Source organism: Globicephala melas, chromosome 19, assembly GCF_963455315.2.
Source record: "Globicephala melas chromosome 19, mGloMel1.2, whole genome shotgun sequence".
Taxonomy (NCBI): Eukaryota; Metazoa; Chordata; class Mammalia; order Artiodactyla; family Delphinidae; genus Globicephala; species Globicephala melas.
Window position 1 is genome coordinate 29,585,219 of NC_083332.1, and position 27,060 is coordinate 29,612,278.

Here is a 27,060-nt window from a genome sequence, read left to right on the forward strand (position 1 = left end):
TGGCTCCGGGAGTCTCTAACAGGAGAAGATTTGGGAACAGTTCTCCTCGGCAAGCAGCCTCCTGAGTGGGCCTTGGCGAAATAATTCTTAGCTGCATTTAATTAGCAAGGACTCACGTGGCCGCTCATCAAGGTGAAATCTGCTTCCTTGAATGGTTTCGTGTGTTGGTTTCTGGTTGGTTAAATGTTGTGACATCTCCCTGGGCCCTTGCCCAGGGAGAGCATGTGTGTGGGTTCTCTTTGTTTGTTCGTTTTAGTTTATTTTACTGATGCACGGTTGATTTACAATGTTGTGTTAATTTCTGCTATATAGCAAAATGATTCAGTTACATATATAGGTATATATTCTTTTGCATTATGGTTTATCACAGGATATTGAAATAGTTCCTTGTGCTGTACAGTAGGACCTTGTTGCTTATCCATTCTATAGATCTTATGTCTGCTCACCCCAACCTCCCACTCCATCCCTGCCCCACCACCCCTCCCCCTTGGCAACCACAAGTCTCTATGTCTGTTTCTTTTTTCTTTCTTTTTTTTTTTTGCAGTACGCGGGCCTCTCACTGTTGTGGCCTCTCCCGTTGCGGAGCACAGGCTCCGGACGCGCAGGCTCAGCGGCCATGGCTCACGGGCCCAGCCGCTCCGCGGCTTGTGGGATCCTCCCAGACCGGGGCACAAACCCACGTCCCCTGCATCGGCAGGCAGACTCTCAACCACTGTGCCACCAGGGAAGCCCTGTAAGTCTGTTTCTGTTTCATAGATAAGTTCATTTGTGTCCTATTCTAGATTCCACATATAACTGATATCATATGGTATTTATCTTTCTTCACTTAGTATGATAATCCCTAGGTCCATCCATGTTGCTGCAGATGGCATTATTTCATTCTTTTTCATGGTTGAGTAATATTCCATTGCATATGTATGTGTGTGTGTGTGTGTGTATATATACTGTATCTTCTTTATCCACTCATCTGTTGACGGACATTTAGGTTGTTTCCATGTCTTGGCTATTATAAACAATGATGCTATGAACATAGGGGTGGGTTCTCTTTGTTGGTGGCATCAGGTTCTGTCTGGACCATTCTTTCAAATAGAGAAGATCAGGAGGAAGATGGGGGGTGCTGCTTTCTCAGAGGAGTAGACAGAGCAGCCTGTTTGCATGGCACGATCTTGCATTGCAAATTCATCTGAACAGAACAGACACCAGCCCTGTCATCAAGGCACTGGTGGGGAGGGCAGAGGGAGAGGCAGGCAGAAAACAAGTAAACTTGAAAATATATAAAATAAGGTCCACTGTGGCAAGTGCTAGGAAGGAAATAAAGTTTCAAGATAGAGGGAAACCTTTGGATTGGAGGTTGTTCAGAGACAGGTTCTGCGAGGAGGTGACAGGTAAGGTGACAGGCCCCCAGATGAGAAGGAACTGGCCATGCAAAGAGGGAGGGGGACCTGGGGGAGGATTCCAGTCACAGGGAACAAGCTTTACAAAGACCCTGTCATGGACGAGAGCTTGGTGGGTGTGGTAGGCTGAATAATCCACACACCCCTCTCAAATAGCCAGGTCCTGATCCCCGGAACCTGAAAATGTTGCTTTACACGGCAAAAGGGACTTAAAGATGTCATTAAGTTAAGGATCTTGAGATAGGGATATTATCCTAGATTATCTGGGTAGACCCTAAATGCAACCACAAGTGTCTTTATAAGAGAGAGGCGAAGGGAGACTTGACACAGAAGAGGAAGGCAAGGTGACCACTGAAGTAAGAGGCTATACTCCTGGCTTTGAAGGTGGAGGAAGGGGCCTCATGGGCCAAGGAATGCAGCTTGAGAAGCTGGAAAGGGCAAGGACACACATTTTCCCTTAGAACCTCTGAAGGGAGTGTAGTCCTGCAGCTACTTTTGTTCTAGCCCCATTTTGGACTTCTGGCCTCCGGGACTGTAAGAGAATTAATTTGTGTCGTTTCAAGGCACCAAGTTTGTGGTAATTTGTTACGGCATCCACAGGAAACGAATACAGTGTGTTTGAGGCAAGCTAAGGGGAGAGTCCACCACATGGGTCTGCAGAGGTAGGTAGGGCCAGTTCATGAAGGGCCTAGTTGGCCATGGGAAAGAATCATGGCAGGGCATTGGAGAGTTCTAAGCGGTGCAATGCAACCCATTTAAAGAAGATCTCTCTTGTTCTGGGGTGGAGAAGCGACTGGAATGCACAAAGGTAAGGGTGAGGAGAAGAGGAAGTAGAGAGACCATCTAGGAGCCATTGCAGGGGAGAGGCAGCTGGGCAGCATCAGGGGGTATCAGTGGAGGTGGAGAGAAAAGGATGGATTCCAGAGATATTCTAGAGGTCAATTCCCAAAGGTTTACAAATGGAATGGATGAAAGTGGTGAGGGAAAGTGAAGACTCAAGGATATCTGCTAGATTTTTGACTTGAGTAACTGGGGAGGAAACAAGTTTGGAAGCAGGAGAGACTGCTGTTTTGGAGTTTCAAGTTTGAGGTATCTAAGTAGAAAGGTCAAATGGAGACGCCACGTTCTGGCGTGGGTCTGGAGCCCATGGGAGAGGTCACCACCAGATATAACACCATGGGCATCCTCAGCATCAAAAGGGGAATGGGGTCTTTGGGCCTGGATGATATAACCCAGGGAGAGATTATGGAGAACAAAGAGCTCAAGAGGGCCCAGGTGGGACTACTCTGGTGGCGCAGTGGTTAAAAAGCCGCCTGCCAAAGCAGGGGACACGGGTTCGAACCCTGGTCCGGGAGGATCTCACGTGCTGTGGAGCAGCTAAGCCCGTGGGCCACAACTACTGAGCCTGCGCTGTAGAGCCTGCAAGCCACAACTACTGAACCCGCATGCCACAGCTACTGAAGCCCGCACGCCTAGAGTCCGTATTCTGCAACAAAGAGAAGCCACCACACTGAGAAGCCTGTGCACTGCAACGAAGAGTAGCCCTTGCTTGCAACAACTAGAGAAAGCCCACGCGCAGCAATGAAGACCCAACACAGCCAAAAATAAATAAATAAATTTATTTAAAAAAAAATGTAAGAGGGCCCAGGTAAGGGTGGAGCTGAGATCTTGACATGTGATTACCGTCAGAGCTCAGAGTGGATGTTTCCTACCTTGCGAAAGGCCAGTAGGTCCACCAAAGGCGTTCTAGGTATCTGCAGGTAACTTGCGAATTAGGACTCTTAAGATTCTCCAACAGGGAGGTTACCTGAAAGATGTGTGCTGGTGGCCAGTGGCTTATCTGGGAGCAGGCAGATTCCAGATCTGTAGCTCAGAATATTTAATTCTTCCACACAGAAAAAAAAGGTATCAGGGCAGAAGAATTTTTAAAGAGCTTGAGACTTTAATTAGATTCACCATCATCTTAGAAGAAAAAAAAATGTCAATCTGAGTGTTTTTTTTCCCAAAACCTAGAGTGCCAAACCCAGATGCTGAAATGAATACACCCCACGGAGATGTGGGAGGCGGAATCCCATTGCAAGCGGGCTGCGTTGAGACTACATGCAGCATCATTTCATTATTGCACCAACACCTTCACGCCTCCTTTCCCGCTCGGGAGATTGGTGCAGCACACAGCGCTCAGGGCACACTCCCTGGCAAGGCCTTACGGGAGGGGACACAGGGCCTCGGGCCCTGGGTGGCAGGTTCCGGTGGGCAGCAAGGTCATGAACAACATCGAGGACCGGCCTGGGCAGTTGCCCTTGGAGAACTACATAGGGGGAGACTGCAGCTGTGCAGACTGGCAATCCAAGCTCTTTGGATTCCCCAAGATTTCTTTTTTTTTTTTTCCTCTAAATGTAATCCCACCTATCATCACTTCCAGAAAAAGCCACAAATCCAATCCCCTAAGTGCTACCCCTGCCCCGTCAATCACCTGAAAATCCTTCCTCACAGGAAGGGCTGCATCTCTTCTTTATCTGGACCTTCTTTCTTGACATCTCCAGTTCCACATTCCCCTCCTCCCACCTGCTCTCTCCCACCCCCCAAGAAACAAGGGGCTCCTTCGGGGCCCACCCTTGCCCGATTACTGACTGGCCTCTCTGCTTTTGCCCTTGTCCCTCTGAGTGAGCCCATTAAAACATAAGTCAGATGAGCCAGGGCTCTGATTTAAACGCCTCAGGACTTCCCATCCGGTGCCGGGTAAAAGGCAAGGTCTGCGGCTAGCCTGGACCACCCCTGTGTTTTCTCTGGCCTCACCCTTGTCACTCACACCCCCATTCTCTGAACTCCAGCCACACTGGTTTCTTGGCTCTTCCTTGGCAACGCCAAGCACACCACTGCTTCCAGACCCTCGCACTTGCCTGTCTCCTCCCACTGGGACACTCTTCCCTAGACGCGGCATGGCTGGCTTCCTAGTTTCCTTCGGGTCTTTGTTCGCATGCTACCACATCAAGGGAGCCGTTCCGTGAACAATCTACCTAAAACAGCAGTCCCCAACCACCTCTTCGCCCCTGCCCTGCTTAGTCCTCTCTTCTCAGCATGACCACCTGATGCACCCTTGTTTCTTCCTTCCTCTAGAATGTCAACTCCATGAGAACATGGGCTATGCTCACTGCAGCATCCTCAGAATCTAGAACAGTGCCTGGCACATAGTAGGTGCCCAAATATCTGTTGAATGAAGGGAGAATCCACCTACTTAAAAGGGGCAGAAATAGAAGTTTCTGCCCCTGGGGTAGATTCTGATAATGAGTCACTTTTTCCCGACACTGTTAGTGATTCCTTCCTTAGGAAGGAAGGCTTCCTGGGACATGGGATCATTCCTAACGTATCTACTGCTCAAAATGAGATTCTAGATGTAGCACAAAGATCCCAATGGAGAGCACAAAACCCTTTTTCTCTCTCTGTGTGTTTTCTAAATCACACAGAAATCATTTGTCATTGATAACAGCAAATAGCTCAAACAGGAGAACATGGATTTATAGTTCAGTTGGATTAGTTTAAAGATGATTAAAATAATCTCTTTTATCTGATTAAAAAGAGCTTTTAGGTGACCGGAGTACAAGCCCTCAGACAGAATGTTCAGTTGTGTTTAGCGTTTGCCTCGCTAAGAGAGAAGCACATCCCCGAGATGGAGGGCTCTCGACTCAGCCATTGACTGAAATGCCACACCGGTCTATCATGGAGAGAGCAGTGGTATGGTGTCCTTGTCTGTGGGGACGCCTGGTCCATTCAGCCTCGTGGTTTAGAGTTCATGAATGCACACGCTCCTAGGACTGGATCCACGGGAGGCTGGATGAAAAACTGGCAGTTGCCACTTACTGAGATGGGGGAGTGGAAGTGTGAAACATCAGGATACTTGGGTTGTGCAGCAGGATATAAAATTCACACTGAATTTGGCAAAGCTGGAAGTAGGGGTAGCCTGTGGCAGCGATTTGGGAAGCATGGGGCGGCATGTCATGAATAAACATGACCAGTGCTGCTGTGAAGGTTTTGCTGAGACCTGACTGGGTGTTACTCCAAGTCATAGGCCTCTACCAGGCAACCAGGAGGGTCCCAGCTCCTGGGGGAGAGAGCTCCATTCAGTTCACTGGCTTTTTGTTGGGGTCCTGCTATGTGCCATAAGAGAAGTATGCAAGGTAGTGCAGAATTACAGTTACTACCCTGCTTAACACCCTTCAGAGGGCTCCGACTGCTCTTGGGATATAGACCACCCCTTGGTCCTTGCTCATCAGGCCCTAGACAGGCCCTTCTGCGCCCACACTTTCTGTGCTCTGCCCCTTCCAGTTCCTCCAATATGTCATGTAACATGTTCCCTTTGCCTGGGGTGCTCCCCTCACCCCGGCTGCCAGTCAACTTTCCTACCTCATCTTAAAGATGACTTCCTCAAATAGGCCTTCCCTGGGTACCCAGCCACCTTTGATGTGTGCTCAGAGCAGTTCTCCTTCTGGGGCTCCCTCTAACCGCCCCAGTTAAGTGATGGTGTAATTATTCATTTAAGGTCTGCCTTCCTTGCCAAAGGACGAGGGTGGCATCTCTCTCATACGCTGCCGTGTTTCCTGCTGCTCGCACAGTAACAGAACCACCGGTCGTGTGAAGCCAGGGCCAGGCTGAGTGGAAGAGGCTGCGGGGTGGTGGGTAGACAGAGGGGATCAGTGGGGCCTGGAGCCGTCAGCAAAGACCCCGGGAAGTGGGTGGGCTCTGGCTGAGCCTTAAACGAAGGAGGATTTGGAAGGCAGAGAGGATGGGCATTTCAGTTGGAGAATCCATTTAAACAGAGGTAGAAAGAGCCCTGGCTTGCAATTAGGAGAATCAGGGCCCCAGGGCCCCTGGGTGACTGTTGACAAGCTGTTTTCCCGCTCTGGACCTTAATCTCCCATCTGTAAAATGAAAGGCTAGCTTACTAAGGACTGTAAGTAATAGCACCATGACACCGTTTCCCATTTCATCCCCTGGCAGGCATCTCTCTTCCCTGTGAGCCTGAATACAGCGTGAGGATTGTTTTCAACACAATGTTCTAGGCGGTCATTACCAATTGATAGGAGACGGTAATTGAGATAAGCCCTGTTTATCCTGTCTGGCTTGGAAGAATATCTGTTGGATGAATTTGGGCCCTGACACTGATTCAGGGAACCTGTGACAGGAGGGCTGACCACCGCTGGTAGGGAAGAAAGCCCTCCTGAAGCCTAGGGCTCAGCAGCACCAAAGGACACGAGGATGTTCTATGCCAGGGGTGGCAAATTCAAATGCCTTCAGGAGCCAGCAGATAATGTAAATGAGAGAAGTGTTCCAGCAGGATAAAATAGGGAATGGTGAGGAATGTGGCAAACTGGAGAAAGGGAGTGGGCTTGCCCTGTCTAAAAGGATTCAAAATCTTTCTTCCTCATCCCACTTCTTCCTCCTCACTGTATGGGTCAAGCAAAAACAGTCCTCAGGCTGAATTTTTCTTCCCGACAGCCAGACTGTGACTTCGGAGTCCTATTGACTTTTTTTGGAGAACCTAGATCTAGAAGGGAACAGTGTTGCCTAAGGCCACACTTAGAGTTAGGCCTGTTGAGTCTCATTTTATTGCTTTCTCCTGCATTGTGATCATGAAGATGGCTAAGGATGGACTAAAGAGGGACAAGAATGGATTGAGGTTTTCAAAAGATGTCCATTTCATTCTGGGCTCTTATGGCAAAGGAGATGGGTGGCCTGTTTACCAGTAATGTTAATAATAACTCCTGTGACTTATTTTATGGACTCACTGGTTTAAATTCTCCAGATTTTCAGAAATGTCACTTTCCACTGAGGAAAATTTTCCCTCTCATGGTTAAACACACACACACACACACACACACACACACACACACACACCACATCTTCCTTCCTCAGTATTAATCACCTTCTCCTATAATTGGTAGTTAAAATGTCAAAGGAGAAGGAATTAATTAACAGGAGTATCCGGTGCAGCAAGGCATGCTGCAAGGCTCTGGGACTGATTATAAAAAGCACTTCCTTAAATATTGTGAGCACTTTTGGGAATCAGAAATCTCCCTTCTAATTGAAAGATCCTTAACTACACCCCAAGTCCTGGCTGGTGGCCAGGGGTGCAGATCTCTGGGAGGCCTTGTGTGGAAATCCCTTCTCCATCACCCTAGGGAGACGTCCCTCCAAACTCGGATAGGTGGCAACGGAGGTTCAGAAACAGCAGGGGTCCCACACAGAATCTGAGGAAGAGGAAAAGACAACATTACTGAGCTCTTAATGTGTGTCAGGACTTTACATACGATTTTTCACAACAATCCTGTAACACAGGCGATCCGATTATCTCCATTTTACAGATGGGGAAATTGAGGCTCAGAGCAGTTGAGTTCCGCGTGTCACGCGGCTACTAATTGAAAGCGCAAAGGATTCAAACTTAGGTCTTATTCCAAAGCTTTGCTTTTTCGTGGAATCCTAAAATCCTATTCCTAGCTTGCGTCTGGGCTCCTCCCCACCCCAGCTCCGAACTCTCAGTCTGCAGGAGTTTTGACAGCTAAGCCAAAAGCCAAGACCCGGGTGGAGCCGGGAGAAGCACAGCGCCCCGCCCCGGCTCTGTTGTTAGCCAATGGGGCCGTGGCACCCGCAATATTTCGTCCAATCAGCCAGAGCCCCCCGCCCCCCGTATCTCCAGTTCTCCTCCCCTCCCCTTCGCTTTCCCTTTGGCTCGACCGAGCTTGACGGAGCGGAAAGTCCCTTCAGTCCGCTCCGGGCCGGCAGCCATTGGAGGAAGGTCTGTCACAGGACGGCCCAATCAGAGCGTGCTTAGGAACGCAGCTCGGGCTGCGATTGGTTAGCGTCGGGATTGCCCCCGCCTACCCCTCTCCCTCCCTCTGTCCCTGGGCGGTTCGGAGGCGGGGCAGTTGGGGGCGGGCCCAGGTAGCAGGTTCGGCTGCACTGGGGATAGCGCGTTGGAGGTAAATACTAGGGCGGCGGGTGTGGGGCGCCGGGGCCGACCCTGTAGGCGGGCTAGCGAGACTGGGGAAGGGGCGACGCCCCGCCGCCCGAGGTGAGTGAATGAGCTGGCGGCCGAGAGGGCGAGCGACTGGCGGCCCGGTCCCTCGGGCGCCCCTCCCCGGCCTCTGGGCGCCTCAAGCTACCGCGGCGGCCGTCGGGCCTCGGCGCCGGCCCGTTACTTGCCCCGGCCCTTAGCCGGCCGGGCCCGCGGGGTGCTGAGCCCGCTGACGTCAGCCGGGACTTACCCACTCCCCGGGGCTTCCCCACCGACACCCCAGCCCCTTCGGCCTTCCTGAGAGGGCTCCCAAGTCGTGGGAGCGTGGTCACCACCGCCAGGACCCCGGGAGAAGAGAGGACTTGGGGGTGGGAGCAGCGCAGGAAACCGTCTGCTCCTTGGGCCCCCCATTTACAGATGGGGAAACTGAGGCACGGGCCGCTGGCTGGCTCCCGACAGCCCGGGTTGGCATCGAGAGCCCCGGGCTGTAATACTGTCACATCGGTGCCTTGGGTTTTGGAGTGTTTGTGGCTCCTGTCCAGGAAGAGCAGTCGGGGTTCTGGCCTCGTTAATGGCGTGTTGTGTTTTTCTTTCAGTTTCTCCCTTTCCAGGGTGAGGATGGTTTTACACAACAACCCGGAGTTCTTTAGTTGAAAGGTGCGCTGTGTTGAAGCAAGGTATTCATTTTTTTCTTTCTTTTTTTTTCTTTCTTGTCATATTAACGATCTCTGGGGAAATCGTGAAGTCTTGACGGAAGATGGTGTTCCTGAGTTTGGTTTTCAGCCGGCTCAACTGTCCAGTTATTCATTTACTTGGCATCTTTTCTATTCCACCCTATGGCATTTGCATGTTTTAGGATGGTTGTCACCTTCCAGCCACCAAGCTTTTCAGTCCCCGTCATGCCTGCCCCCTTCCTCTCCTCAGGTTCCCTGGAAAGTTGTATGCTTAGCTTAGCTTAGCTAAGGAGCATTCCCTGCTTGGCTTTTGATTTCGGGCTAATAGGGATCTTAATAAGATTGTTCCTTTTGCAGTCATTGGCTCCAGGAGAAAAATCCAGGCCTTGACAGAGGGTGTTCATTCAAGCGTTGGTTTTCTGCGCACCCCCTCACGCCCCAAGTAGACTGAATGGTCTAAGAATTTAGCTTGCTAATTCCCTACTGAGTAGTGGGTGGATTTGAACTAGCACAATATTAGGTGAAAATGATTTGCCGGAAATTCTTGTTGAAGTTCATGTACTGTGAATGTTGATAACACCTAGAACATTCTCTAATGTTCTGCTACAAAATTTTACAGTACTCTTTCGAAGAAGCCTTCCTTTGGAGGGTAACTTTAGTGAGGAGCTGATAAGACCAGGGCACTTGTTATATAAAACAACAGACATGCAGCAGGAATGATTTCTTGTGATCTGGCATGCCTAAACTGTGAGTTTGTTCAAGGAAGTCTTTAACACAGAAGAAAGGAGTAAATTATCCTATTCATCAAACTTTTAGTATTTTGTTCCTGATTTTCCAACTGTGATCTTAAATTTGTCAAGGTATTTTCATTGGTTGCGCAGAATTTATAGGCATCAGACATGGTGTGAGAATCTAGGAACCCAGTTTCAAATGAACCTCAAAACAACTTTTCGTAATTGTGAAATATTCCTTATTTGTTTCCTCTTATGTGTGTAACAATGAAGTGATATAAAGACTGACCATTCCTTCACTGAGCCAGAGAATTAGAATTAGCATTTATTTAGGGAATTAGGTAAAAACCTAATTACTCTCAACTCCTGAGTCTTTTCTCTTTTTCTTCTTTTAACCTAAAAGAAGCTTTTAATCACTTAAACGATTAGGATGAGGAAATGGAAGTTTGGCTTTCACTGTTATCACCTGAGTTAACCAAGTCATTCATTCATTTCTTATGTACTGATTGTCTAACATACTGTCAGGCTCTTGTTTGGGCAGTGGAAATATAAAGATGAAGGACTTAGAGAGTTCACAGTTTGGAAGTGCAGTGGCCAGGTGTAACTCCAGTGAGACAGGAGTGTTTCAGGTTCTTCGGAGGATGTGAATATGCGGATGTGGGAGCCAGACTTTCTTCCAAACCTCATAAAACCCACTTGTTTAGGTACTGAATAAGTGTGTACTTGGGTCACAGATTAATCTATGAGGAAAACGGACTCTTTTCTGGTCTGGTCTCTTTTCTGGAATCTCTGCTGTTTGGGAATGTACAACCTTGTTCTTTTAATGGGAAATATTCTTTCTTAAAATGGTAATTATTCTAGCCATCTAGAAGCATTTGGAAAAAGTCCTGTGTATCTTCTTTTTTTTGGGTATGCACACTGGCCTCCCTACCTGTTTGTCATTTATAATTATGGGCAATTTTTTAGTGTTGTAATGTTTATTCTGGTATACATAGACCCCTGTGGTTTTTAGAACAAGTCACGATATCTCAGGAGATGCAAAATGTTACTGAATTGCATCTGTTTTTGTTTTCTTCGGTGAAGTTCTTTGAACAATAACCTGATAACTTGAGAATCAAAATGACATTGTTTCTTCTAGATAAGTTAACCATTGTCACTTTCATGTAGCTAATGCTGTTCATCTGTACTATATATTATCTTTTAGAACTAATTTGGACCTTTAATATTTTCATATGAAACGTATTTCTCAATCATCTTCTTTTCATTGCATTTGATAGGAAACTGATATTTGTGCCTTCCCACCCTCACTTGGTTTAATGACTTTATTGTAATACAATTAAATTCTCCTTTACTCAGAATCCAGACCATCAACAAGCTTAGATAACCAGATATATTTTCAAATCTATCTGACCCTGAATCTCATCTGAAGTCTTGTCAAAAGAAAGTCCTTGTTCAGTATGGTTTTAGCGTTAAAAATATTATTGTATTCCAACTCTTTGATAATCTTCATTCGGTACTTATAGTATTTATCAGGATATTCATAATTACTCAGTTTTTCGGCCTGAAATAAGTATGATGGTATTTTAGATGAATCGTTTGTGATACATTTACACTCAAAGTGAAGTACAGTATATTGTTAGAGGCAATTTTTAAACAATTAGACCTGGAAGGTAATAAAAGAACACAAATGATGGCAGCCATCAACCTTAAATCTTCTGTATTTTTCAGTGTCTAACACTGTGCTGAGTCCGTAAAAATACTAAACTAACAAACCTTGATGGATAAAGAACTCACTGACAATGTGATTTAAATCTTTCCCATGTGGTCTTGAGTCAGTTTTTACTGCTTGGGGTTCTTTAAGACTTAAGTTTAGTGTTGTGCATATCCCAGTGAAAGAAGAATGTGGGCATCATATTCATTTCTACAGGGAAGAAAGTCTGTATTAGCATATTCTGCTGTAATGCCAGTAAGTTGAGATATTAATGTTCATTAAATTTGTCTTATATACCTCTAATAGAGCCATAAAGTTCCCTGTTCAACTTTCTCTATCAGTTGCAATGAGGAGAATCAATGTTTAATATGATAATTCCAAACCTATTCTTCCTTCATGTATTCTTTTTCAAAGAGGAAAAACCACATCCTTTTTACTTTTTGGATAATGCTTTTAAAATATTTTATAACTTTTGCTTTGGCTGTTCTAGTTGTCTAACATGACCCATCCTGTTAATGAGTTAAGCTCACTCTGACTTGTGCTAATGCAAGTCAGAAAAAAGTTACTACTACTTGTGTAGTTAACTTTAAAATACAGTTCTTATTAACTATTATTAAATTGCCCTCAACCTTTTTATAAACCAAAGGTAGTTATATTTTACTGTGGACTGTCTCTTAAATGATTTGCAAAAAACCAATCTTGTAATCAAATTCATTTAAAATAGGGTGTCCTAATGCCTTCCATACAGTGATTTAGTTTTGTCTTGGTAATATTACATTAGCACTGGTGGTTTTTATTTTAAATCATGACATGGATTGTTAAGCTAGAGCATCAGCAGAGCAGAAGTTGTTGGCATATACTAATTATTAAGATTCAAGGAATTTCTTAATTTTAATATTTGAAGATATAATTTGTAGGAACTTAAAAGATTTCTTTTCAAAATAGAATTGCCATACTTTAAAAACAATTTTTGGCCAAAAATATTTAAATATATTCTAAAGAGAACAAAACAACTTCACTTTTTTAGGAGTTGCTTTTTGACCGTCTCATCCTTCCGGGAGCAACCGAGATAATGTCTATGCAATAAAGCCTATGCACTTTACTCCTAAAAGACCCGTTCAGAATTTATGCATTCCTCTTTTTGTTATTGTTTTGTTTGTTTTTTTTTAAAACACACAACCATATTTCATCACCTGGCTTCCCAGAACTCATTAGAAGCAATAAGTTGGAAAGCAGCAAGGCTGTAAAATAAGTCACATGCATGTTGCAGGAAACCACAGAAAATGGCTGATGGCAGGGGAAAACCATAGACTGTAAATCTACAGAAGGCAGACGAAGAACTCAGAAAGCATGATGTAAAGCCTCATTACAAAGTAACGAGCACGCTTGCATAGTGAGGGTCACACATAATAATTTCTATTCATGTTGATACTTCAGTGATCAAGATAAAAATGAGGCTATTTCCTTGTTGAAAAGTGCTGACATTTAAAAAGAATTTTAGTCAGCAATAACAAATACTTCATTTGAGGACTTTTAAGGAATAGAGCCAAATTACGGTTTGGGTCGCCTTCCTAAGGGGTTTTGTTTATGTGGGGTTTCCACAGGTGTCTTATATAAGTAGCAAACATAAATTGATCCTATTCCTGCTGAAGAGACAGTGCCCTCAAGTGGAATTAAGACAAACACATTATAAAAAAAAGAAAAGAAAAAAAAAGAGAGAGAACCACTTTATGCTGCTTGCCCTCACTAAATATTGTGCCTATATTTGTTGTGCATATATTTCGATAATGTTGGCTTGAGGAGGTGCCAAGCCCTTTACCCTGTCTTGGGTGATCTTCATGTCTCATTCTGGCTTGTAGAGGGACAGACTTTTAAAACTTTACCATTATAGAGAACCTCACTATCTACCAGTGCGTTCTAAAAGAAATGTTATTCCGTGTGTAGATTTGCCAGATTACACATTTAATCATTAAGTTAAATGGTTAAACTTAAAATTTGGCTCTTAAGTTTTAGGAGTATTTATTTTTTAATTCCAAGAATAAAATAGATAAATATGATAGTGCTATCATCTGCTGCTATTACCCAGAATAATGGAAATGGATATGGCTACCTCAGAGAAGGATGGAATAAATACCGTATTCGGAAACCAAATAGCCACATGCGTGTGACAGAGAATACCTAAGAACTATTGTTTTCAGTAAGATAATTAATTAACATAATGAATTAAAGTCTTTACTTGAATTGATGAAATTGTGTAGTTTTAAACCCATGATTCAAGTAGGGTTGCGAAGTTCTATTTTAATTGCAAAAGATTAGTATTCTTGTAAAAATCTTTAATGAAAAATTGAAACTGAAAAAGAAATAATCTTTCATGTATTCCTTTCTAGTATACATAGTTAAACTTGTGGTATAAAAACATTTTATATTTGATGCTGTACTGCAGTTATATTTCTTCCTTATGTAGTCCAAGTTTTGATGGCTACAAAATTGATTTTTAAGATATATTTAATATTAAGCAGATTTATAATATCTGATATTTATGATTGAGAGAAATTAAATGATAGCTATGATTAATACTATTAACATTTGCCTAAGGACAAAATGTACAAGATTAAGGAAATGAAACTGAGTTAGATAAAATGTTCCATTATCAAACTGTGGTACACAGATAAATGAATTGTGGTTGAAGTTTCAGAATGTGATTTTATGGTATTTTTATTGATAAAAATGTTCAATATAATAATTGTGATGGGTAACTTTTTACCTAAACTACCTGTACAGATATATATATATAAATAGCCTTTTTGATTTGTGTGTGTTGCCCAAATATAGCAGCTTATCCATTTAAGTTAGGCAGGATCTATTAAAACTTCTACTTGTGAAAGTTTGAAAATGTCAGAATATGTATATAAGGTTATCTTTTACTAGAATTTGAATTCATAAATTTCAATGCCTTGGAAACAAACATTATTGTATTGTCTTTGGAGATAATTTACAATTGAATCTCCTTGATTAAATACGCGAGATTACCGTAGAAACAAGTAATATAGTATATCTTTTAACCTTTTAAGATATTTTTGGAAGTATGTCATTAGTGTGTGCTTTTACTAGTCCAATGAAGAATTTTAAAAGTCTTTGACCGTAATTTTAGCTCAGGGTAGAGTGAAATGTAAAGTTTCTTTTTGCTTGTCCTCCAGGCGTTTTGATTTGCTGTCTTTTTACAGCATGGACACCAGATTGCTAAAAACATGCTTTGGGACTGCCAGTGAATTTACCTTTTGCGGTTTTACTACACACTTAGTAGTTCCTTTTTTTTTGAGTTAATGTTTTGGAGTTAATATCACAATGAGTTCGGGCTTATGGAGCCAAGAAAAAGTTACTTCACCTTACTGGGAAGAGCGGATTTTTTATTTGCTTCTTCAAGAATGCAGTGTTACAGACAAACAAACACAAAAACTCCTTAAAGTACCAAAGGGGAGTATAGGACAGTATATCCAAGACCGTTCTGTGGGGCATTCAAGGATTCCTTCTACAAAAGGCAAGAAAAATCAGATTGGATTAAAAATTTTAGAGCAACCACATGCAGTTCTGTTTGTTGATGAAAAGGATGTTGTAGAAATAAATGAAAAATTCACAGAGTTACTTTTGGCAATTACCAATTGTGAAGAGAGGTTCAGCCTGTTTAAAAACAGAAACAGACTAAGTAAAGGCCTCCAAATAGATGTGGGCTGCCCTGTGAAAGTCCAGCTGAGATCTGGGGAAGAAAAATTTCCTGGAGTTGTACGCTTCAGAGGACCTTTATTAGCAGAGAGGACAGTATCGGGAATATTCTTTGGAGTAGAATTACTGGTAAGTTTGATAAGCCATTTTAGTGGGCTCTGTGTATTTGTGTCTGTGTCTGTGTGTGCACACGTGTTTTTTCCCCTTTTAAATACAAAATAAGTTTTCCCAGAAATCTTCTGTAATTTTTAATATTCATAATCCTTAGGATTTACTTTCTAATGGTAAATTGAGATGATGCAAAGATGCTGCATTGAAAACTTTTAAAAACTACCTACTATAGTAGGAAATGCAAGTAGATGATGTAATTATTGAAGACTTTCATATCTTAGAAATTTTAACATTGAATGTTAAAAATGAATTCTATCAATTGTAAATGAATTCATTACTTAAAATTGTTAATTATCCTGTGATATTATCATCTGTAGGTTTCTCACTTTTTCTTAAAGTGTACTATTAAGTTGTGAATTTTGGTTATATAAGTTAACAGCAGTTTCAACTTGCTTATAGTTGTCCCTGATAATGTACGTGAAAATCATCTTGGAATTTGTTTCTACTGAAAAGAGAACCAAGAACTCTGTGATAATGTTTCCAAAAATTAATATTAATTCTCAAGAACTTAAATGTCAGTTATATTTTGACATTCTTGCAAGTAGAATTTCATGCCTTGTTTGCTTTTGTTTTTGTTTTTGCGGTACGCGGGCCTCTCACTGCCGCGGCCTCTCCCGCCGCGGAGCACAGGCTCCGGACGGGCAGGCTCGGCGGCCATGGCTCACAGGCCCAGCTGCTCCGCGGCATGCGGGATCCTCCCGGACCGGGGCACGAACCCGTGTCCCCTGCATCGGCAGGCGGACTCTCAACCACTGCGCCACCAGGGAAGCCCTTGTTTGCTTTTTGGTTTAATTTTTTAAAGCAGCAATTGTAAAACAATTGGAAATTTGCATCCTAACTATGCCATTTGCTAGCTGGGTTACTAGGTTATTTAAGCAAGCCACTTCTCTAAATCTGCTTCCTCATCTGTAAAATAGTAATATTATACACAACTTGCAGTGTTTTTGTGATATATTGATTCAGGATTTAGCACAGTGGCTGGCACACAGTAAGCGCTCAATAAATGGAGCTAGCATTACTGTCATATTAAAGTAAAGTTTTCTTTTTATGACAAAATTTTTGTTAAAATCACAATGTAGAATCTAGCCCACGCTCTCTCACAGTAATGATTTGAAATTATCAAGTAATTTTATTTCAGCATCGGATACAGTTTCTTCCTTATTTTTTAAACACCCTAAATTCAATATCAGCTTCTAATAATTATATTTCTTATATGTGTCATTTAGAATTTGTTCAGTGATTTCTCTGAAGTCCCCAGAGTGGATCTTTTCCCTTAGGGATCATCTTTCTCTATCAGTCAATCATTTTTTTTCTCTCATTTAAAAACTAGGAAGAAGGTCGTGGCCAAGGTTTCACTGATGGGATATATCAAGGGAAACAGCTTTTTCAGTGTGATGAAGATTGTGGAGTATTTGTTGCATTGGACAAGCTAGAACTCATAGAAGATGATGACACTGGATTGGAAAGTGATTATGCAGGTCCAGTGGACACAATGCAAGTTGAACTTCCCCCTCTGGAAATAAACTCCAGAGTTTCTTTGAAGCTTGGAGAAACTATAGAATCTGGAACAGTTATATTCTGTGATGTTTTGCCAGGCAAAGAAAGCTTAGGATATTTTGTAGGTGTGGACATGGTAAGAAACTTTTGAATTATGTTATCTTTATGAATATATCTATTAGCTTTACGACCAATTTAGGTACAAATTTAACACTTAGAATATCTAAAATGGACTAATTCGTAGTAATTTAAAGAACACTTTATAATTTGTCTTTGGTAGAGGAACATTGATAGGGGACAGGAGTCTAGCTGTAGATTTACACTTACTCGTTTTTCCAGTTTGAATAAACTGGAATAATGTTTTCAGTCTTTAAATTTGCTCTATAATAGCTGACCAATAAACAGAAAAAAACCCCACTGAAATATATTGCATGATGTCTTATTTTTCTTTATTTTGAAAAGGTTTTTTTTTTTTTCTGTAATCTGTTTCTCTTTTTGTAATATTTTGCTGAATTTAATTGGCTGATCTGATTTTAATGAGTAGTGTGTAAAAGTCATTCCTGGAAAATATCAATACCTGAATAGAGGAAAGGCACATTGCTTTAGAGGAAAAGACAATTAGAGTGTCTTCTTAGGATGTAATTCACTCAAAAGAGGTTTTTTTTTTTTTACTGTGATAAAATATATGTGACATAATATTTACCAATTTAACCACCTTAAAGTGACACTGAGTACATTCACATTTTTGTGCACCCATCACCCCTATTCATCTCCAGCCCAAACTGAAACTCTGTACCTATTAAACAATAACTCCCTGTTACTCACTCCTTTCAGCCAGTATTCTACTGGTAACCGGAATTCTTTCTGTCTCTGTGAATTTGCTTATTCTAGGTGCTTCATTAAGTGGAATCATACAATATTTGTCCTTTTGTTTGTGTCACTTATTTTTAATGTTACCTTACAATCATATTTGTTAATTATGGTTACATCCCAATATGGCAAATTGGACGATACCTGTGAGATTAAGAGAAGGAGAAGAAAAAGTCTTGAGAACATTTTTCTCATAGATTGAAAATACGGACAGGAATTTGTTAGGTATAATGAAAGAAATTCGTACGGAATTATTAAGTACTAGAAAGAGTTGGGAGAGGATGTGAGTAATAGACTTGTACTCACGGTGTTTTTCGTGATTATTTTTATCAATTCAGGTACACTTTTTAGTAGGATATGAATGTTCTAGCGTAAGTTTCTCTTACGCTGTGCTTGGAAATTCTGGGAAATTCTATTTGATATCCATTAGTTAGACAAACGTTACTATGTTGTTTAGGCAAACACTTACTGAACATTTACCATGTGAGAAGTTAGAGCCAGTGTAAAACATGTGGGTCCCTCGGGATAGCTAGAAATAAAGCACATCTTTAAACCATTATTCTTTAAATATTCAGAACTTGTTTAGAGAAGAGGTTGTGGGCTGAGTGGAGGGAAGGTTGGAGAAAGAGGGCCACTGGTCATTGGGGTTAGTTTCCTCTTGCTTTAGGTCATTTGGGCCTTAAACTTGGCAAAAGCCATTTAGGCCTGTCGCTCCTTAGATGGCAGTCTAGGGAGCATCTTGTTTACTTGGGGCAGGCTGCCTAGTGATTGCACCGCCAGCTTCTCCCCCTGCCTCTGTCTGTCTTCCAGTTGGCTTGTGCAAGCATTCATTCCAAACCCCTCTAGTGCACTCCTTGAAAGGAAAGTTCTGGCAAATGCAATAGTGTTCATCTCCTATTTCTGATGACATTTCGCATGCTGTCCATATTGGTGCTCAGGGCAGTTGTCTGACTGGGCCATCTCTTAATCTAGCTCCATGAACAGCACTTGTATAGTGCTGTTCATGGAGTACATTTTTATAATTAATATAAAAATCTCCATTTTGGAGGGAATTCTTGCATACCCATAAAATGACAAAAGAACAGTTAAAAAAATAGACTTTCTGTCTACAGAAAGGCACACAGGAATTCAAATGGAATATTTAAGTGCTCAGGGAATGTGAAGTGACTAGAGCAAGCTAGGGTTAATTAGGGGCAGATTTCTGGCTGAAACAGTGTATGATTAATACCTCTACCTATGTAGATGGATTGTTGTTATATAGATAACTATTGTCCAGTGAAATATGACAAATGCTTTTGATCCCTTGCTCATCCATGGGTTTACTATGGCTTGATTGTTCTTGATCTCATTTGTTGGAGGATCTTTTTATGGAAAATACAGACTTTCATATTTATGTTTTGTTGAGGAGGTTTTTAAAATTTATTCTATTATTTAATTTCTAGGATAATCCTATTGGCAACTGGGATGGAAGATTTGATGGAGTACAGCTTTGTAGTTTTGCAAGTGTTGAAAGTACAATTCTCTTGCATATCAATGATATCATCCCAGGTATGTTTTCTTTGTGTTTTAAATATTATGAAGGCAGAGCTTCTAAGGCATATTTAGTTATGAGGATGTAAATATAAGCTTCAAGATGCATTTTTGGAACTTGACTTTTATATTATGGAATTGTTATTACATAGAATATCCTTCCTTACCCCCAAATAAAAACAATATTTAAAGGTTTGCATTTCTAAAAGTATGTGAGTGTGGGGTAGCATTTATCCATTATTGTTCACTTTTTCATTATGTTCCCCTTCTAAGTGGGTGAAAAAAAACCCCTTTCTGATAATTGCAAGGGTCAGAAAATGTAATAAACTGCTACCTGTTTGAGTGAGAGCCTGGTTTAAACCCTAGAAGCCTTTAAGCAGAAGTTGGTCATTTAATATAATCTAATATACTGTGGAGAGGATTCTTGCTGGATGCCCTACGATATCGCTTCCAGTTTTGAGAATGGCATAATTGATCAGGCTTCATGACTCTGTAGTCAGAAACAGATCACTCAACTTTTACATCTTAAAAATAATCTTAAGCAACCTTTTATTTTACCCTAAACAAGTAGCACCTAATGGCTGCTGTCAACTAATTGATAAATTCCTATCGATAGCAGCATCAACATCACCTTCTCCCTGCTCCTAGTAGAATTCCAATTATCAGCTAGTCTGTTGGTAGTCATGGAACTAACAGAGGCAATCAGAGGTGGTGATTCTTATTGAGCATTGAAAGTCTGCATTCAGTAGCCACAAATTATGAATCTCTTAATTAGACTGGACATTAATTCTTAATCAGTTTCTACATTCTTGACAAACTTATAAGGTAGGTCTTAATTATCCCCATTTTGCTGATAAAGAACTGAGGATTAGATAGAGATAAGACTGACTAGGATCAAGTAACATCCTAGTTGATTCTGTTAGAGCCCAAATTCAAATCCAGACTTGTCTGATTATAAAGCTCTGACCTTTTCAGTACCTCCTCACCCCACATCCTGTGTGTGTACTTAGGATATGAAGCCCTGCATAGAAGAACATGATTCTCAGCCTCACATGTATACTTGGGAATATTGTTTCCATGGAGATGTATTTTGTCTTTAATTCTTTAAAAGCTGAATTTTACTATAGCAAGGATCACAACTGAACAAAATGTTTTTTTTTGCTTCCAGTGTTATTTCATTATTGTTGATTTTGACACATAACACTTTTGAGTTCCCCAAAACTCAAAAGGTCATTTCAGGTCCTCAGTTTCTTTTTTTGTAAAAATGAAGGGGCTAATACTAGGTGATCCTTGAGATTCCTTCTAGCCTGCCCTCTTTGTCCTTCCTGTTTCCCTGTTGGCTTGGCAAGTAATAAATGCTTGTTTTGCTGAGTTAGGGAATGCTTTCTACGTTAGCTTTTAGCCTTACAGCAAGAGTACATTAATTTAGTTGGAGGTATGGGATTCAAATGATAGCTTTATGTTGATTTTGCTTTGTAAACTCTGACATACTTGGTTTTCCTTGACTTCTTTAAAATCAGTTTTTAATTTCTTACACATTGGATTCTTAACTGTTTCTTTGCTTCTCTTTGGAAACAAATGGTTTACATTCAGTGGAAAGTATACACGTGCTTTGTATTTTACCTAGTAATATTTAATTTACCTTTTCATGACTGCTTATGGAAAAACACAATTTGTGATCTTATAAATCAAAATACTTTTTAATGTTACAATAAATGCTTATTGTTTAAAAAGCAGTTTTGTAAAAGGTTGTTCCTTCATCAAATATTATTAAAGCCTTACTTAGGCTTCTTTTAGGTGTTGAGGATATAGTAGGAAGCAAAACAGGTAAAAGGTCTTCCCACATGGAGGTTTTATGCTAGTGAGTGAAGACAGACAATAAATAAGACATATGGTCAATTAGATGGTGATTGCATGGAGAATGACAAGGCAAGGTGGAAGGGGAGTGCTGGGTTGTGAGGGGTGGGATTTTTCTACTTTATATAGGGTAGTCCTAGTGAACCTCTCTAATGTGACATTTGAGCTCTTGACATGAAGGAGATTTGAGGACTTGGCCAGCTTGAGGAATAGCAAGGGGTTCATTGTGGCTTGAATGAGGGAGAGTGATAGGAGAGGTAGTGGAGCTGGACCAGGCAGGGCCAAGTGGGCTGGTGTATGGATTCTTGGCTTTACTCTGAGGGAGATGGGGAGCTCAGGTGGGTTTTGAGTGAAGGACAGCTTAACCCTAACTTACGTTTTAAAATGATCGCTTTGGCTGCGTGTTAGAAGGCAAAAACGGAAATCAGGAGGAGGACTGTTGCAATTATCCATATGAGAGATAGAGGATGGTGGCTTGGATTGAGGTGGTATATCGAGGTGGTATATAATATATTGTTTAGCCTGTTTTTAAACTTAGTATAAACAGAGTCACAGTGATTGTATTCTTTAATGCTTGCATCATTTACTTAAAGTGTATTTTGAGAGTCTTTCCTGTAGATGATGGTGTTAGTAGTCTGTTCACCCTCACTGCTTCATAGTATATTTCATTGTGTGAATACTTCATGATTTAATAACCCATTCTAATGTGAATGGATGTTTGGGTTTTGCGTATTTCCATATCCTCTTCACCACTTCACCACCATTTTTGCCAATCTGATGCCTTTGGGAAATGGTATCTCAAGGTGGTTTTAATTTGTAGTTTCCTGATTACAAGTAGGGTTGAATAACTTTTCATATGTTTATGGAACATTTGTGTCTTCTGTTAAATACCTGTTTGTGTCTTTGCACAGTTTTCTGTTGATTTGTTTGTCTATTTATTGATTTATGAGTTCTCTATTTTAAACTTTTAATAAAATATTTTTTCAACATTTTATTATGAAATTTCAAACATATGGAAAAGTTGAAAGAATTTTATACTGAACATCCCTATTCCTATGACCTAGAGTCTACACTTAATATTTCTGTACTTGCTTTATCATCTATTTATCCATCCCTCTATCCATGCACTGATCCACCATTTTTTTAATGCATTTCAAAATAAGTTACAGACATCAGTACACTTCCTCCTAAATACTTCAGCGCGCATATAATTAGCTAGAGATAAGTATTTAGGGTTTTTTTTCCTTTTGAGATAAAAGACATACATGTAATGAAATATACATTGTATCATTTGAGTTTTGACCAATACAAATACCCTTGAGTTTAGTAACTATCAAGTTACTAAAATAATTTTTAATAAGAAATGCATTCACATAGCTCAAGTCAAAATAATGAAACAGTATAGGAGGGTATCTTGTTTCCATTCTTATCCCCTCTGCTCCAGTTGCACCCTCACTCCTCTCCTTGCCTCCCATTAGTAACTATTTTTTTTAGTTTCTTGTATATCTTTCCAGAGTTTCTTTACACAATATAAATAGTCTTTCTTCCCTTTTTAGGCATGAAACTTAGTATTTACGCTGTTCTGAACGTGCTTTATTCTCTTCACTCTATATCTTGGAGCTCTTTGTATATCTGAATAGAGAGGTTCTTCTCATTATTTACAGTGTTTATTTTTCCGTTGTATTGTGGTTCCATAATTTATTGATTCATATTGATGGATATTTGGATTGTTCTTAATTTTTACTATTACAAACAATGCTGCATAGCCTTGTACATATATATTTTCCACATGTGCTTAACTTATCTATAGGATAAATTCCCAGAAGTGGGATTGTTTGGTGAAAAGCTGTATATATTTGTATTGTTCTAGATACTGCTTAACTGCTTTCAGTAGTGGATATAACAATTTATATTCCTACCAGCAGAGTGTGAGGGTGATTTATTTTTATTTTTTTATTTTGTTTTTTATTTTTTTATTGAAGTATAGTTGATTTACAGTGTTGTGTTTCTGGTGTACAGCAAGGTGATTCAGTTTTACATATATATATATATATATATATATATATATATATATATATACGTGTGTGTGTGTTTGTGTGTGTGTACACACACTCAAATTCTTTTCCATTATGGTTTAATACAAGGTACTGAATATAGTTCCCTGTGCTATATAGTAGGACCTTGTTGTTTATCTATTTTATATAGTAGTTTGTTTCTGCTAATCCCAAACTCCTAATTTACCCCTTCCCCACCCCCTTTCCCCTTTGGTAACCATAAGTTTGTTTTCTGTGTCTTGTGAGTCTGTTTCTGTTTTGCAAATAAATTCATTTGTATAATATTTTAGATTCTACAAATAAGTGATATCATATGATATTTGTCTTTGTCTGAGACCTAGAGATTATCATACTAAGTGACTTACTTCACTTAGTATGATAATCTCTAGGTCCATCTGTGTTGCTGCAAATGGCATTATTTCATTCTTTTTTATGGCTGAGTAATATTCCATTGTATACATATACTGCATCTTCTTTATCCTTTCATCTGTCGATGGACATTTAGGTTGCTTCCATGTCTTGGCTATTGTAAATAGTGCTGCTGTGAATATTGGAGTGCATGTATCTTTTTGAATTAGAGTTTTCTTCAGATATATGCTTAGGAGTGGGATTGCTGGATCATATGGTAGCGCTATTTTTAGTTTTTTTTAAAAAATATTTATTTGGTTGCACCAGGTCTTAGTTGTGGGAGGCAGCATGTGGGCTCCTTAGTTGTGGCATGCGAACTCTTAGTTGCGGCATGCATGTGGAATCTAGTTCCCTGACCAGGGATCGAACCTGGGCCCCCTGCATTGGGAGCGTGGAGACTTATCCACTGCAGTGCCAGGGAAGTCCCTCTATTTTTAGTTTTTTAAGGAACCTCCACACTGTTTTCCATAGTGGCTGTGACAGTTTACATTCTCACCAACAGCATAGGAGGGTTTCATAAGGGGGATTTTTTTATAGCCTTGTCATAGATTTTTTTTCCAATCTGATAGGTGAAGGATATATTTCAGTATAGTTTTAATTTGCATGTCTGTGATGAATGTGGTTGAGCATCCTTTTGTATGATTAAGAGAAATTTGTATTTCTCTTTCTGTGGACTGTTTATACATATTTATTGTCTATTTTAAAAAGTTGGATTATCGTTTTTTTCTTACCAATTTCTTCTTTATGTGTTAGGGTTGTAAACTTTTTTGTGATATGAGATGCAAATGTTCCTGTTTCATTTGTCCCTAACCCTCATTTGTCATTAGTGTTTTTAATTGTTTGCTTATCTGATTGTCCTCATTTTTAAACATTGTGATAAAATATATGTAATAAGATTTACCATTTTAACCATTTTTAAGTGTACAGTCAGTGGCATTAAGTATATTTACAATGATGTGCAACCATCACTGCCGTTTCCAGACCTTTTTCATAATCTCAAACAGAAACTCTATACCTATTTAGAAATAGCTCCCCATTTCTCTCTTCCCTCAGCCCCTGGTAACTTCTGTTCTCTACTTTCTGTCTTTATAAGTTTGCCTATTCTAGATACCTCATGTAAGTGGAATCCATACAATATTTGTCCTTTGTATATAGCTTATTTCACTTAGTTTAATGTCTTTTGACTTTGCTTTAGGTGATTTTTGTCATGCAGGATTTAAAATTTTTACATAGCTGAATTTATCAAATTTGTTAGAGGCTTCTGGATTTTGTCATTCCAAGGTTATAAAGGAATTTCTCCATGTTTTCTTCTAGTACTCTTGTGGTTTTATTTTTTACATTTATTTCTTTGATCCATTTTTATTTTATATGGTGTATGATGTGAAATATGGATCTAATTTAGGTTCCAGCCCCCTGCCCAGATAGTTACCCACTTGTCCCAACACCATTTATTAAAAAGTCCATCTTTTTCTTCCTCCTTTGAGATGCCACTTTCATCATACTGAACTCCCACATATACTTCAGTTATTTCTGGACTTTCTATTCTGTCTGTTCATGCTTCAGCACCACATTGTTTTTAATGATTCTTTATAATATGTTTTAATAAGAGCCCTAGTCCTGTCTCATTGCTCTTCTGAGTTTTCCTGTTATTCTATATTGTCTTCTACAAGTTTAATAGTTTTGCTTTTCACATTTAAGTGTATAATACACCTAGATTTTATTTTGTGTAGGATATGAGGTACATATACCCAATTTTCTCTACCATGCTTGCTGGGTATAAATCAAGTTTTAACATATGTATATATGGATCTCTTTCTGTGCTCTACTCTTTTTCTACATTAAGACCTCTAGGCCTTTATCATCATAGCTTTAGCAGAAGTCTTACAGCTGTAAGAGTACATTTCCCTTCTTGTTCTTTCTCTTTTTTTTAATAACTAAAAAGGTTTATTAAAATTAATAACCAAGTGTTTTAATTGACATCAGAAGAGCAAAACAATAAACCCTGAGCTTGTTCTTTTTCTTAATGAGTGTCTTGGCTGTGATTGGCCTTTGACTCTTCACTGTAAATTTAACAGTCAGCTTCTCAGATACTATGAGAGTTCCGTTGGGATTTTGATTGGAATTGCAGTTAAGCTGTGGAATAATTTGAGGAAAATTGACATTTCTATTATATTGAAACTTCTAATACATGAACAATGTATAGCCTTTCATTTGTTTAAACTCTTTTTAGTAAAATTTTATAATTTTCTCCATTTCTTGCATGTATTCTGATACATTATAAAGTAAAACATATTTTCTAATAGTTTTTTGGTTATAAGTAGAAATATAGTCTACTTATAAAAACAGTTGTATTGAGATCTAATTCACATACCATATAATTCACTAGTTTAAGCCATACAATTCAGTGTCTTGTAGTGTATTTACAGATATGTATAGTTATCACAACAGTCAATTGGAGAACATTTTCATCAACTCAAAAAGGAACCCTGTACCTTTTAGCTATAACTCCATTATCCCTTCATCCTCCTCAGTCCTAGGCAACCATCAGTCTACTTTCTGTCTCTGTATGTTTGCCTATTGTAGACATTTCATATAAATAGAATAATATAATCTGTGCTCTTTTGTGACTGACTTCTTTCACTTAGCATAATGTTTTCAAGGTTCATCCATGTTATAGCATATATCAGTACTTCATTCTTTTTTATGCCTGAATAATACTCCATTGTAATAATATATCACATTTTGTTTATCCATTCATCTGTTGATGACACTTGGGTTCCCTCCATCTTTTGGCTATAATGTATAATGCTGCTACAAACGTTCGTGTACAGGTTTTTGTGTGGATGTATGCTTTCATTTCTCCTGGGTATATATCTAGGAATGGAATTGCTGGGTCATATGGTAGCTCATGTTTAATCATTTATGGAACTGCCAGACTGTTTTCCAAAGTGGCTGCACCATTTCGCATTTTACAGCAATGTATGAGAATTCTGATTTCTTCATTTTTTTGTTGTTATTTGACTTTCTGATTCTAGCCATCCTAGTGGGTGTGAAGTAGTATCTCAGTTGACTTCTGTATGCTGAGTTTTGTTATAAACAATCTTATTAAAATCTTTTATTCACAGTTTATCTGTAGATTGCTTTTTTAGTAGCAAGTCATTATCATCTGCAAATACTGTTTTACTTCTTCCTTCTAATCCTTATATCTTTCATTTTTAAAATATGGTTTTGTTATCCTAGTGTCCCTGTAAATATAATATTGGATAGACGTGGTGATAGGAGGCATCTTGGCCTTGCTCCTGATCTCAAAGTGAATGCTTTCAGCATTGCACTATGAAGTATGATGTTCATCATAGGATTTTATTGTTGTTGCTGTCATTTATCAGGTTATAGAAGTTACCCACTATTCTCCATTTTCAAAGAGTTTTATCATG

The 27,060-nt window shown here is 40.0% G+C and overlaps 1 protein-coding gene across 9 annotated transcripts in view; it reads left to right on the forward strand.

Moving 5' to 3' along the window:
- Window positions 1-8,290: 8,290 nt before the first annotated feature.
- The window catches only part of CYLD (CYLD lysine 63 deubiquitinase), a 62,341-nt gene continuing 43,571 nt past the window's right edge, over window positions 8,291-27,060 (forward strand). For 2 of the 9 annotated variants that reach the window (XM_030832990.2, XM_060288652.1), the window contains exons 1-5: window positions 8,291-8,368; window positions 9,000-9,080; window positions 14,717-15,368; window positions 16,741-17,043; window positions 19,220-19,325. In XM_030832990.2, the coding sequence (XP_030688850.1) occupies window positions 14,865-15,368; window positions 16,741-17,043; window positions 19,220-19,325 (913 nt within the window). In that variant the 5' untranslated portion in view covers window positions 8,291-8,368; window positions 9,000-9,080; window positions 14,717-14,864. Of the gene's footprint in view, window positions 8,461-8,999; window positions 9,081-14,694; window positions 15,369-16,740; window positions 17,044-19,219; window positions 19,326-27,060 lie in introns of all 9 variants that reach the window. The other 7 variants (XM_060288650.2, XM_030832989.2, XM_060288647.1 and 4 more) reach the window with 7 other exon arrangements.